Source organism: Branchiostoma lanceolatum, chromosome 8, assembly GCF_035083965.1.
Source record: "Branchiostoma lanceolatum isolate klBraLanc5 chromosome 8, klBraLanc5.hap2, whole genome shotgun sequence".
NCBI classification, from domain to species: domain Eukaryota; kingdom Metazoa; phylum Chordata; class Leptocardii; order Amphioxiformes; family Branchiostomatidae; genus Branchiostoma; species Branchiostoma lanceolatum.
This window is the reverse complement of record NC_089729.1, coordinates 10,303,964-10,318,547: the sequence shown is the minus strand read 5'-3', so window position 1 is coordinate 10,318,547 and position 14,584 is coordinate 10,303,964. Positions and strand designations below refer to the sequence as shown.

General features: G+C 43.5%; 1 protein-coding gene across 1 annotated transcript in view; it reads left to right on the top strand.

The window, feature by feature from the left end:
• Positions 1 to 1,315: 1,315 nt before the first annotated feature.
• Positions 1,316 to 14,584, top strand: part of LOC136440625 (uncharacterized) — a 23,400-nt gene continuing 10,131 nt past the window's right edge. The window contains exons 1-16 of the mRNA XM_066436700.1: positions 1,316 to 1,643; positions 2,048 to 2,180; positions 3,314 to 3,475; positions 3,788 to 3,928; positions 4,107 to 4,268; positions 4,709 to 4,872; positions 5,361 to 5,505; positions 5,847 to 6,064; positions 7,043 to 7,216; positions 7,881 to 8,018; positions 8,478 to 8,619; positions 9,059 to 9,232; positions 9,955 to 10,105; positions 11,517 to 11,904; positions 12,301 to 12,433; positions 14,313 to 14,474. Of these exons, the coding sequence (XP_066292797.1) occupies positions 1,317 to 1,643; positions 2,048 to 2,180; positions 3,314 to 3,475; positions 3,788 to 3,928; positions 4,107 to 4,268; positions 4,709 to 4,872; positions 5,361 to 5,505; positions 5,847 to 6,064; positions 7,043 to 7,216; positions 7,881 to 8,018; positions 8,478 to 8,619; positions 9,059 to 9,232; positions 9,955 to 10,105; positions 11,517 to 11,904; positions 12,301 to 12,433; positions 14,313 to 14,474 (2,914 nt within the window). The 5' untranslated portion in view covers position 1,316. The remainder of the gene's footprint in view (positions 1,644 to 2,047; positions 2,181 to 3,313; positions 3,476 to 3,787; positions 3,929 to 4,106; positions 4,269 to 4,708; positions 4,873 to 5,360; positions 5,506 to 5,846; positions 6,065 to 7,042; positions 7,217 to 7,880; positions 8,019 to 8,477; positions 8,620 to 9,058; positions 9,233 to 9,954; positions 10,106 to 11,516; positions 11,905 to 12,300; positions 12,434 to 14,312; positions 14,475 to 14,584) is intronic.

The following is a 14,584-nucleotide window of genomic DNA, read 5'->3' as shown; positions in this document are numbered from 1 at the left end:
GAATGTGTGTCATGTAGCTATTTTTATATCATAGGTCCTGGAGTGTTTGGATGTTAGTCAGCTGGAAGTTCCTGGCACTTCGTTAAGAACGCGAATTCCTAAGCTACTACGTATACATGTAGTAACATCGTGCCTATTCACCTTCTTGATGTCTATGGGGCATGAGACATAAGTGTTCAAAGGATGCTGTTGCATTGCGTGTGCTGTGTCTGCTGGTAAGTGGATAAGTATGATGTTAGAATTTGTAATAATGGTAGATTTTGTCAAATGTGGCATTGATGTAAACAGCAGTCCTGTCAGAGTAGAATGGGCATTGTTGTGGTGGGAACCCAACAAAAACGGGCCAAAAGTGCTATCCCCGTTCCACGTTCTATCTAAGGTTCCGCGCGTTCCATTTGCTGTTGGCCAAAGAATCCATGTTCTATCTAAGGTTCCGCGCGTTCCATTTGCTGCTGGCCAAAGAACATTTGAACATTGTTCTATTCGGGTAACTTAAGGTCACACGCAATGAAGGACACATTGAAAAAATGTAGCTGGGATCATTATAAATTGTCCATTATTGCATGAGGAGATAATGATATATGCTGTATTTGCTCAGGGGCAAATGACGGCCTTTCTAGTTTTATGTATATAACCTGATGAAAAAAAAAGAAGGCTGCAGCTAAGTTTAATGTCAATGGTAGCAATGTATTTCAGAGCCACAAACACTGTATTTGGAAACTTGGAGTCGTTTCATCACTGGGTGCCTGTTCGTCTGAGGTATTGCTGATAACGTCATGTCAAGCACTTGAGCTACAAAGACGTCGACGTTTGCGCAATCTCATTTTGTGATCAGTCAGCCAAATTCCGACTAAGGAATGTATACTGACTTTTAACAACATGAATTGTGACCAGCGCCACTATTCATTTGCGCATTTTGAGAATGAAGATATGAATGGGTTGGCTTCAAAGCGAACTTGACCGGCGAAGTGTTTGACTGGTTGAGACAGGTTTGTCACGAACCATAACCTCAGAGTTCGTGACCGTTACCGAGAGCTTCACCCTGAGCATGCTCTGAACAATGAGTTACAAAACACCACAAATGAACTTGGGCGGCATGATGCATGACTAATGCATATCTATGTCATCTATTCTTTCATCCAAACTCGACTTGTCGTCGGTCTTTGTCAAGTGTAGTCCTGGAAGCGACATCAGGGTCATGAAATTGTCGGAAATGATGCCCTGATACAATGAGAAGATGTTTTCAAGAATCATCTTTTATATCCACTGTCACACGAATTGCGTATAAATACGTCCCGAGTAGTGACTTAACCTCAATGATGGAGGGAGTGGATGTCATGGGTGGTGTTTTAGCGGCACTGCTGCTCGTTGCAGACGTGAGTGCGAGTTTTAATCCTCGGCATGACGAGTTTTCCAGCGCTGTAGCCTTGGACCGGACCCTGGTGGACGTCCCTCACCGTCTGCTCTGTCACGAGCTGTGTCTTAAAGACGCGTCCTGCGCCTCCTTCCAGTACAACCAGACGTCTCGGGAGTGCCGCATCAGCACCTCACGGGACGGACTGGAGGACAAGCCCGGGGATGAAGTGGACGACTCGCTGCACGATCTGGACGTCGGAAATGTTCTTCCCATGGCAGCCTACTCGGTAAAACCCTGTTTTCACTGTACTAGAGGCTACAACTGCTCGCTCAGTAACCAAAGAATTGAGATCTTAAATGATATTCCAATCATAAAATTAAGGGCCACACTACTTAAGTCGCTGTACGGTCGCCTAGAAACCGCCGTCTAGGGGAAATGGGGACTAAGTTAAGATGCATATGACTCTTGTTTTTCGTCTCTAAGTTCTAGTGTTTGCGGGGTACATTTGCTACATATGTTCTGCATATCTTAGTGTCAATACACCTAGTACCGGGTCAATTCATGGGAGTGCTTCAGTAGAGGTCTCCGAAACATACTGTTTTTCAAAGTGGTGTATATACATGTAACCCGCCGGATAAATGTCCATGCCAATTATATAATTATGGTAAAGATTCCTTTGTCACCTTCTAGGAATCATCCTGCTACTCTGAGCCTGACGCGTGTGTTAACGGCCATGTGTGCGGGGACACGTGCAGCTATGACGGCACCACGGACTGTAACTGCCGGTCCGCTACATGGGACAGGCAGGAATGCAGTCATGTCGGTAGGAACAAATAGGCCGCCCAACAGGCTGAATTTTCCTCTTCACTAGAAATAACTTCACTGCATGGTCTTCGTATCTTCTTGCACGTACGCTACATTGTAAACTTTACATCTATAATCCATACTTGCATCGGTAGCAGCTAGAAAAGTTCGCAAAAGGTCGAAAGTTCGGGAAAAGCACAACGTCAAACTTTGCCTATTCACTAGAATGAATTACTGTGTGTAGTACTTCTAATTCATATTTACTTACATGCTACATTGCATATTGAATCCATCCATACAATCCATACTTGCGCATCGGTAAAAACTAAGAATTCAAAAGTTCGGGGCTCGAAATTTTTTTTTACCTCTAAAAGGCATAAGAAATGTCGCTATGACCACCAGGAAATGTATACGTTGCAATTGATCCATGATAGGTCAGGATTGATGATAGACATATTACATGATTAATCGTTCAACATCGCGTGCCTCTCACAGCAACGCCAGGTCGTCGTAATTTCAAGATCACAGAGATAAGCATTCAAAACACATGTGTAGAGAGTGTAAAGCCTTAAAAGGTAACGATGATTGTGCACATTATTCGTTGGGCTCAATATTGAACCTTCATGAATCTTATTCTTAACACGGTAGGTCTTCCTCGAGTTTTCATGGCAAAACATGCCGTCATTATTCTAGCTGTGTGTCGATGTTTCATACACATTTGCGTACATGATGATCTGTTCTAATGTAAGCCACAGGACAGTTCTAGAATTGTTCTTGGTCTGTCTTTTTTCTGTTTGTTTTGGTGTGTGTTCAGCTTTGTTCCTGATGGTCCTGGTCAACGTTTGTTGCCGGGGTGAGTAATAGCTGGAGACTGGCAGGATGTGAAGGTTGAGCTGGCCGGCGTCCAAATGTTTTCTGCAGGCTGGCAGGAAATGAACGGAACCCGAGGATGACATGTGCCCGAAAATGGAGCATGCAATGTGTGAAATGGACATGTCATGGTTGTGTTATATTAAGGATTGAAACCCCCCCCTGGTTATATTTTGTCATGAGATTTACAACAACTTTAATTGTTTCACGGAAGTATGAGATCTTCGATTTTGTGTTGGTTGTGTAAAAAAGATATAACTGAATAATCATCGTCTTGTTTAGATGTGGGTACGTTGGAAGCCTGGGGCCCGTGGGGGGACTGCTCGGTGAGCTGCGGCGGTGGGACCAAGAGTCGGACCCGCTCGTGTACGGACCAGTACGGCGGGACCAGCTGTGTCGGCAGGCGCGTGGACATCAAGCTCTGCAAGAAGAAGAAATGTCCAGGTAAAATCACCTGACAGATATCAACAACGGGATTTGCAATATAAAGCTGTCTGCTTGTGTGTCTGTCCGTCCGTCTGCCTGTGCGTCTGCCTGTCTGTCCGTCTGTTCATCTGTCGATCTCTCTGTTTGTCTGTCTGTCTATCTGTCTAGTTGTAGCTTTAGTATAATGTAAATATGTCACGTAAGATAACGCTATATATTATTAGATCTTTTCGTAGTATTTAGTCCAATTGCCTTTTCTTACTCACTACACCTTTTGAAACAGCATAGTACTTCAACTAAATAAAGGATAATTGTTTCTTTAATGTACAGAATGGAGCGAGTGGAATAGCTGGACCAAGTGTACCCGGTGTGGGTCGTCCCGAACCCGGACCCGCTCCTGTCCCGTACAGGGCCACTGTCCGGGGAACCGCAGGGAGAAAACCTCCTGCATGAGCAGCAGAGAGTGCTCAAGTAAGAATCTTTTTTCTTCGACCCATTCAAGAGCAGAAAAACGAGTTTTCGTTAAATATTTTCTTCCATTTGATCTCGTCAAGACCAGTGTACGATTGAAAATGTTCTTTTGATATTCAACTGTAGATCACGGAACAAATTTTCCTTATAATTATGCTTCTTGTCCATCCATTTCAAGCTCTCGTTCGACTGCAAAGAGGCCGGTACGTAACTGACGGGTGGATGGAGGTTTGGGATCAGCTGAACGGCTACTGGAGGCCGCTGTGTGGGGAGTGGACGGAACAGAACGGGAGGGTGGCGTGCCGCCATCTTGGATTCAAGGACGTGGAGGTCAATTCTGGTAAGTTCATATCCTTGATACGTAGTGGGCTCTATATGCCGACTACGAACTTCTTCTTCCTTCAGTACAACTCGAGCTAAACTTTGAGGCGAAGCTCAATGCTTTATGGGTAGCTGATAGGGCAATGTGACTTCCGCGTATTTTTAGATCAACTTGTCACCCATACTCTTCTAGATTAAGCGGCCGCGGGTATCTCACTATAGCTAGACTGCGACAGGTTGGCGACCTCGCTGCGACCTAGATTAGATTTTTGTAACACTTGGCTTCATAATTGGAATATCAGAATGAAAATGTTTGACTGATAGACAACAAAAAACACAAAGCGTAAAGATTATGTCTTATCTATGAAATTCGTGGAGCGCTCTGTCAAATGGCTCTGTCCCGGTAAAGTCGCAGCTGCCCAGCAGAATGGAGGTGTAACGTACGTTCGCGCTGTCCAGCTCCAGGTATAATGAGCCTGGGCTGCTTTAGTGACGACCCGGGTGACAGGAGCCCAGCAGACGCCTGGAACACGACTCTGAACGGACCCTCCATGACGTCACCATCTCCTCAAGACTGTCTGGCCTTCTGTCGTATGCGGGGGTTCAAATATGCCGCCATTCGGGTACGTCCAGATTATTATCAACACTTAGAAGGTACAGTAAACGTGACTGTAGACTGTGTCATTCGTCTTTCGACCGCACTCTGGTGTCTAGCTGCCTGAATACTTAGTAGGGTGAGGGCTGGGTAAGGCACATGTTAGGGCGAGAGAGAAGACAGTATGTAACTTTTTATTTTCTCGTTATAAAAGAAACGCGTTTAAAGTTACAGTGCATACCAAACATCTTGGGCGCATAATGCTTATTTTCGAGCTTCAATCAGAGGCTACGGTCGGGGAGCTGGTATATATATAGCTATAATGACCGCGATTTCTTTCATCTGTAGACGGAGGCACTCGGAAGAAATCGGGGACACTACTAGACCCCTCCCACCGTAACCTCTGCTTGGAGAATACATAATGCTGGCCTAACGAACACATATTTAATTGATTAGAACTCCTAGTAACCTTCTAATAACTTTCATATCATTACCCCCACATATTAACCGAAACAGCACGGTGATGCGTGTCAGTGTGGACGAGGGTATGCCAGGAACGAAGAACTGGACCCATCGGCTTGCGGCCGTCCCTGCACCGGCGATCCCAGCAGAACCTGCGGCAGTCCCGAGTCGGAGCAGCTGAACAGCGTCTACACACACGGTAACTGTTTCACAACTGCGGTTTTAGTACATTCAATATGTTTATCTGTTCATTGTTCTTGAGAAAAGATGGTGACAGACACATGTAACGTTGTGGATACGGATGTGAAAAAAGGTTGAAAAACATCGATATGCATCAATAAAGAGTCTTCATGTCAAATCAAACCCATTAGATGAGTTCAATCTACTTTATTTGTTTGTTTTTTTGTTTGTCAGATCCTTCATTCATTCATAAAAAAACTCGGCCTGGTGACCGCTTTTCATTGAGGTTGACTTCTTAACGTAGGATACCCTGTAGCATAGCGTTACCAAGATGACGACCGAAGACCTCATTTCTTTCAGCGCTACTCGGCAACACTATGTACCTGCCTATGGATGAAGTACGTGAAGAAAACGGACGGACAGAGATCGTGGGGAAGCCGTCTGCGCGCGCCTTCGCTGGGGCCGGTCTGACGGACGGAGTGGTCGGTCAGGCTCTGCTCCTGAACGGCCACAATCAGTGGGCCAAGACGGACCTCCTGGACGGAACGTGTCTGGGAAGCACAAGTAACTGCCCGGAGGTTCGTGAGTTTGTTTTACTGAACAGAATGTACAACTGAGTCTTTGATTATGATATGAGCGAGAAACAGAGGGAGATATGTTGAAATGCAAGGACATATATGTACTATGACGACGATAATGATGACGATGGTGATGATGATGGTGATGATGATGGTGATGATGATGACTGTGATTAAGCCCCCGTCACAAATAAGAAATTCAGCTCGGCCGACGTCTTGGCGAGCTTCAAATGTGCATTTTCGGCCGAAGTATGGCCGACGTCCTGTCGATTACGCGGGCTTCGGGCGATTTTTAGAAATAAAAGTTGATCCAAATATAGGCCTTTTACCAGGTTAGTCGATACTGACTTCATCCATGTCCAAGAGATGGTACCATCTTATGGGGGATTTTTAGTTTTTAGTGTTCGACGGACGTCACCCGAGATTTTCATTGGAAAATACGGTCGACGCTCGGGCGATTTTGAAATTCGGCGAGCTTCGGGCGATCTACAAAGTCGGCCGGCGCTCGCATGAATTGTGACGCCGGCTTTATGACTATGATTATCGTGGTGATGATGATAATGATAAGAATAAGGATAACGATAATGATGACGACAACGACGACGATATGATGATGATGATGATGATGATGATGATGATGATGACTATGAGACTATTAATTGTCGCCGGCATCGTCGTGCTTTTAATTTGTGCATTAACCAATTTAATGACAGTTCCCTAAATACCGTTATATATCATCTAATTATAGTGACCAGAAGGTGATTTAAGACATCGGCAGAGTCTACTGATAAGGGACTGATCCATGTAGGGTGCAGTCTTGGGGATAAACTAACTCTACTATCTGACTTTCATCCGGTTCCTTACCTGGGCGTTTGAGCCCCGGCATTTCTTTCCTAACCATTCACATATCTGCAAAATGTCTCCAGAATCAGTCTTTCTAGCCTAAATTCACTTATGTCATCTCCACCCCCCTGTCAGGGGTTCACCATCGGGATGTGGATCCACCTGAAGGAGAAGCCGGAGGAGACGGACCGGTACTTCCTGTCCACGGGCGGGCACACCCAGGCGTCGTACGGCTTCAACTTCTACTACGACGTGCCGGACGGACCGTCCTTCTGGGTCACCCAGAACTACAGCACAGTCTGGTGCACGGTGAGAGAGAGTTGGTGTTCGATCAGTGGTCGAGACCTGAAGGGGACGCTCTAAACTCTAAACTCTAAACTTATCAAATCGGGTTGCCAGTGTGCATCTATGGCGTGCATCAAGGTGGCATAAAGGCAATTTTCTTGCCAAAATTTGAAATGAAAGAGGTTTCAGTTTCAGTTTATCTATTTAGCCAGGAATACATTTCACCTGGTGGCGCTTTTCAAAGATTCCTGGGGAGGTTGCCTGACTGAAGCTTATCGCATTGTTACGCATACGGGTACGTTCCTGAAAATCTACACTCGATTACAAGAGCAGATACTCTGTATGTTCATTTCTAATTCGATCCATGCACCTAAATGGTCAAGTATGGGAGGAGCACTATCGCTACGCACGGTGGGTATGCAGACGCTGGACGTCCTCATGTTATCCCAAAGATGTACATGCATTGAGATTGAAACATACAAACTAGATTGGAAAGCACCTGTTACCTAACGATGCAAGAGAATGAACTACGTATACGATCCACATCTGTAAAGATGAACGATAAGAACGACGATGATGATGATTATAATAGGCCTGTAGTCTCTACTCTTACATCCCTTGTCTTAATAGCTTTTGATGAAATCACATTTATATTATATTCTTGGCTTATCCATCCAACACTCCACAGTTTAGTTTCGAGATGGACATCCACGTCTGGATCCACCTGGCGTTCACCTGGAAGCCTCCGTGTGACGTCACCATCCACGTCAACAGCACAGAGGTCAAACAGAGGTTCTCAGGGAAGAGGATGCGGGAACTGGAGGAGGTAAGCAGGGGAAAGACATTTGTTGAGACTTTGTCGTACTGTGTTGATTGGTTATCTCTTGTGGAACATCTTGGTCATTTTATTTTGAAGTTTAGATAATCCTTTAGTAGCTTAACTATTGAAACCATTACAAGTTACGCCCCTCACTCCACTAGACGGGCGATCACATTGCAACCTTACAGTGACCTGAATTGGATTTGTGTACCCCTTGACTTCACGATTGGCATACCTTGCAAATGTACCAAAAGTATGACTAAAAAGACAACAAAACATACAAAGCGCAAAAAGATTCCTTTTTTAGCTTTAGATTTCGTTAAGCGCTATATCAAATTGCTCGGTCCTAGCGAGGTCGCCGCTCCAGTACAATGGAGGTGTTACTGAGGATGATAAAAAATTAATTGTAGACGTACATGCCTGCTTATTCATATATGATTTGTAATTATATCAATTCTACATCAGGACGAGTTTACGGCCCTGGCGATAGCAGCTCCCAATAACAAAGATGATGTTTTCGGCATCACCGGTTACTTTATTCTGGACGAGCTCCGGTTCTGGGACAGGAAACTCACCGGGAAGGAGATACATGAGGTCATGATGCACGGTGAGTTTAACTTGTTATCCTGATCTTAAAATTTGTGCCTTTAAGACGAGAATATTTACTACAACTACACTGACTTGTACATTCACGTTTTCCTGGCTCTTCATATCAAGCCCAAGGATCACCAAATGTCACCCTGCCAAAGCCATGTTTGTAGTTGTCAAAACTTCGAATCATCGAATGAAAATAACAATACACATTTTCCTTATGAATTAAGGACTAAACTTACGTCCAACACAAGAATGAATTGGGACTTACCCAAATTTTCGGCTGACTCCGTCAACCTTGTTCACGGAATGGACAGGTCTACTCCTGGAACGGGTCATACGTGCCAGATAACTTGTGTCGCCCCCCGTCTCTGTTCAAAGTAGGTCTGTGAGCCCTAATGTAGACCGCCTCCTTCACTCCTCTTGCAAAGAAATCCTCGTTTGTTTGTCTTCAGACCTAAGGATGTCGGGAGATCACTACCACCCACCGCCGGGGTCAAAGGTGGCGAAGGGCAAGTACAAGTGCACCGGAGAGGAACCGCTACTGGGCATGTGCGAACACGAGGAGGACTCCTCATTGGCTGACGAGCTGTGTGACGCAAGCAACCTGGCCTTTGTGCGCTGCGTTCGTGAGTCTTTTATGACCTGTTGTGATTTTGATGACTTTATCTGCATTATCAACTCTAGCATTGTTACATTTCAATCATTGCTCATGTGACAGGCAGTTATTTATACAGTAACTGACTTACAAAGGACATACATCAAAAGAGCTATCATTATTGTGAAGCCATCAATCCTGTATGGCCTCCTTCGGTCAATATTGTGTATGGGCTCCTTTAGTCAATATTGACCATTGTAAAATCGTAATTGATATCATCTCTACAGCTTAGGCTATGGCTTAGCAGTCCTATGTGAAATCAATCTTGCCATCGATCACAATATTATTTACACACTGAAGAGATCAAACGCGTAGAATTTTTTATGATTGAGGGACCAAAAGAAATTTTTCTTTTGTCCGAAAAAAAGGTTTTCATTCTTGTATAGTGTGTATCTTGAAGAATGTATTCTTCTGACATCATTTGGTATGTTGATATAGCTGCAATCGCTTTGTTGTCCTTACAGAATTTCTTTGTATTGCATACATGATATTACCCGAAAAATGACGATGATGAGATGATGAGATGATGATGAAGATGATGATGATGATAAAGATAAAGATGATGATGATGATGATGATGATGATGATGATGATGATGATGATGATGATGATGATAAAGATGATGATGATGATGATGATGATGATGATGACGATGATTTAATCATTTAATTGTCTATTCTGCTGTGATCCCAGCTAACAGTTGGCTGGCTGAGTGGTTAGAATGGGAGTACTGTGATGAGGAAGGGAAAACGCGCCGGACCCGGAGGTGTTACTCACCGTCTCCTCACTACCAGGGGGACTGCGCGGACAGTCCGGGGCCCAGGGAGCAGGTCAAGGACTGCGAGTATTAGACACAAATGTCAACATAACAGACATGAATAAAAAGAGCATTCGGCACGTCCTAAATACATATGGGCTAACTAGTGGCAAGGACAGGTTTATAGAAATGCTTTCTAGCAACGATGGTAATTATAACAGTATGGAAAATGAATTTTCTAAAATGTAGTGAATTGTTCTGTTGTTTGATATCAGTAACAAGTTATTCCTTGATATGGATGAAGTTGAATGTATAAGAAGGCACCAGACAACATTTGAACATTGTGGACACAGAAGCTGTAGATGTGGCTCCTGTAAATGACTGTAAAGTGACCAACAATGGAATTGTTCAGTTTGCAGAGCTATCCCTTTGTAATAGCCACAAGCTTGTTGCCCTGGCTGTGCGTGCTAAACAACTTAACCAACCAACCAACCAACCAACCAACCAAACAACCGATAAGTAAATGAATAACAAGGAGATTTTTGCTCGCTAACCTATATCTAGTCGTAGTCATTCGCCTTACCAGCGATAATGTAGCAACAGCTATGCCACGATAGAAACATCCCTAGATGCACAACTTTTTGAGAATTTGCACATTTAGACTGCAAAAGTATATTCAGAATGTAAATATGCTGTAATGAGAGAATCACTGCGTGAAAATTGCGCTCTAGTGTGACTGTTTAAGTGTACCTATCTAGTAATAATGTAAAGACTTTTCATTTCCTATCGGAGCTCTTGATGGGCTAAGCTAATTTGTATTTATGCCGATTTTCATTATATCGAACATTAAAACATATTACGTACTACGTATTCCTCTTTGTCACTTCCGGCCTAGTTTTGTTATCAGATAGACCCAGATGCATACCTAATCACATTAATGACAATAACATCATTGACGTCAGTAGCATTGTGAATAGTTCCAGGTACATACGTGAGAATAATAAATAAGATGGTGACAGATGACTATTGTTTCGTCTTTCATTCCGAAACCCACAACAACTTATCAAAATAAGCAATGGCCTGTACCAGTTCGACAGAATTAACGTAACGTTCAACTTTTGCGCTGTTGAAAATCATGACATTTGATTTTAGAATGTAGACACGCACTATTCTTCAACGTGGACGGTTCCTGGTACATCGTGCTGCTATCTGCACTTCAACAATTCTCTAGTTGGTAGGACTCCGTCCCTGGAGACACAATAACACTCTGATCAACACAATGAGATTCAGAGAACACAAAGAGTTAAGAGCTTCAACTTGAACTTGGGCGACAGAATGCGTGACTAATACTGATTGCGCCTCTGCGCTTTTTGTGTACAATCCATCATCTGTCAAAGTCGATTACATTGCTGTTCTGTAATAACAAAGGCCTCGGAAATTTGTCGTGTTCAATACGCTGACACAATGGCTAGAGGCGCCCACTTTAAGGAAAGGTCAGGATCTTTCTACTAAGGTTTTGTTGGGCACGGACAGTATGTTTTCCGTTTTCCTCGAAGATGGCAGCCTGGTGCCTTTTCAGCGGGGCTTTGGTGACACTGTTGTTAATTTCTGGAGCGACAGCAGCCTTTAATCCGGCAACAAATGCGTTTTCCCGTGCCGTGGCTCTGGACAGGACCCTGGTAGACATCCCTCACCGTCTGCTGTGCCACGAACTGTGTCTTAAAGACGCCTCCTGCGCCTCCTTCCAGTACGACCAGACGTCTCGGGAGTGTAGCATCAGCATCAGGAGAGACGATCTGGAGGAACATCCGGACGACGATGTCGACGACTCGCTGCACGATCTTTCCCTTGACGGCCTTCTTCCGACAAGTTCGGACGCAGATTCGGTAGGTCTTAACTCCGGTGGATCGAAAAATGTATGGGTTTCGTATCTTTGACTTGTCTTGTCTTGTCTTCGCTGACGAACATTTATGAAGGAAGATGTCAACGTTGGTGGTTGTGACTAGAAGGCGATTTAGGACATCATCAGAGCTTACATATAAGGGACTGATTCATATAGGGTGTATTCTTAGGGATAAACTAACTGCATAAAACTGTTTAACTATGAATCTTGAACTACCTGTAGAATCATGTCTATGAAGGTGCTCATTGATCATCGTAGTTACAAACTTTGTACCATCTGACTTTCATCTGATTTCCAAGCTAGGCGTGTTTGAATAACCATTCAGATATTTTTTCAGTATTTCTTACATCTTTGCAAACCCTGTCTGTCTCTCCCTCAGAGATCCGACTGTACCTCGGAACCGGACGCCTGCATCAGCGGCCATGTCTGCCAGGAAACCTGTACCTACGATGGCGCGATGAGCTGCTCCTGTAGGTCCGCTACATGGGACAGGGACGGGTGCAGATCTGTCGGTATGCATATGAGCATTATAAACTTACTTAGAATTACATACTACTAGGTCCTCCCGCAACGATGGTACAATTTCTCACTCATGTTGGTACAGCTCTGTTGGTATGTAAACCCATGTCACAAAAGTGTCGTACTAAGACTTAGAACCTCACGCTCCGATGGCGCGATAAGCAGTTCACAAATACAACGTGTGCCGAAATGATGCCATGTGCGGTGTATAACGTTAGATAACATTAACAAGAAGTGTTTGTGTTAGTTTGTTTGTTTTCATAACATTATTGGCATCACATATGACATTACATAGTAAAAGAATCGTTGAAGGTAGCGTATCCAGAATGAAACAATTCACACTGACTCTACAGAGACAGCTGTTACCAACCAAAGGGTCAATGTACGTCTTGCACGATCACAAATAAGAGCAACGTCATTCGTCGATAAATAATTGATATCTGACCTTGAAACAATCAGTTTTGCGATTGTCGCTTTGGCAATCTATGTTAACACGTCATGTATTTCCGACTGCACGCGGAGAAGTGTTGGGGATGAATAATTGATTTGATAACATCAAGCACTCAAAAATTGCGTGTTCTACAACCGTCAACTGTCCTGAATAATCTTGGAAACAGACTTTACACCAAGTCCATCCACAGCTGACAATGGATGGAGGGAGCTATCCACGTCATACCGCTAAAATAGTGATCTACTGATTTTTTTATAAACGTGAGCAAAATGATATGATTGCTATTATTACCAGAAGTTATACCATACAAATCATCGGTTATTGAGATTATTGAAACTTTTCTTTAGAGATTACCAGAAGACCATGGAGATGATTGTAAGACACATTGAAATTGTTTGGTGATCAATGAAAGAATCAAATCAAAGTTTATTGCACAACAACTGTAACGGGTACAATGTATGGCAAGTTCGTAGGTAGTACAAAATATCAAGACATATAAGTCTTTGCTTATTAACAATGCTAATGAATTCTACAAAAGTTAAGTCTACACACTACGGTATCCAATAAGAGTAATACAGAATACATATATGAAGTATATCACATGATACAAAGGAAACGTCAATTGCTTGCGTCAGAGATTAATCGATTTCTTTTGAGAAAACGGGCAGATATGTATTGACCTATGTACAAGGAAATTGCGTCAGGACATGACATAAGTAAATTGAACGTTTCTGAGCTTGTCTTAGATAGTAAAGTTATATTTGAATTACGGGTGATAACATTCATAAGTGTCTGTCTTTCTTCATTATACGTGGGACATGTTAACAGAAAGTGGAATTCATCTTCAACAGTATGATTGAGAGCACCGAAAGATCGATATCATTTAAAGAATATTATGAGAATAAATTAGAGGTCATCGGACGCTCAATAAGGCCCCATTCCACTCGGGCGGCGATCATGCTGCGATTTCACTGCAAGTACTAGTGCAACCTTAATTGGATTTGTGTAGCCGTTGACATCATAAATGGGAATTCATGCAAAATGTAAAAGTATGACATTATGCACAACAAAAGACGCAAGACGTAAAAGTATTAGTTTATCATCTACGAAATTCATTGAGGGCTATGTCAAATCGGTAGGTCGCAGCAAGCCCCTATTTTACTGCATGGACCCGCAACACGTTGGCGACCTCGCTGCGTCCTATTTGTATTACTCTTGACTTTTTTGACAAAATGTCAAAATATAACTAAAAAGACAATAAAACGCACAAAGTATCAAAAGATTAGTTGCGATAAAAATTAATTGAGCGCGCTGTCAAATCACTCGGTCGTAGCGAGGTCGCCAGTGATTCAGAGATACTTTTTTTGACCCTCAACTTGAGGTTTCTCAGCGGTACCGTTTCCCCATTTTCCCATCTGCAGATATTGGTAGCTGGGAAGAGTGGCAGAGTTGGGGAGACTGCTCCGCCACCTGTGGCGGCGGGACCAAGACGCGCACGCGCACATGTAGTGATCAATATGGCGGCAACAGCTGTGTTGGTAAAAGTAGGGAGACCCGCGCATGCGCGGAGACGCCGTGTCCAGGTACGTCATTTCCTCTTGTTTAATGGTATATATATACAAATATTAGATACAACACAAAAATTGGACTTACCCAGATTTTCGACTGATCAGCTCCAGTCACAGAAGCAGTA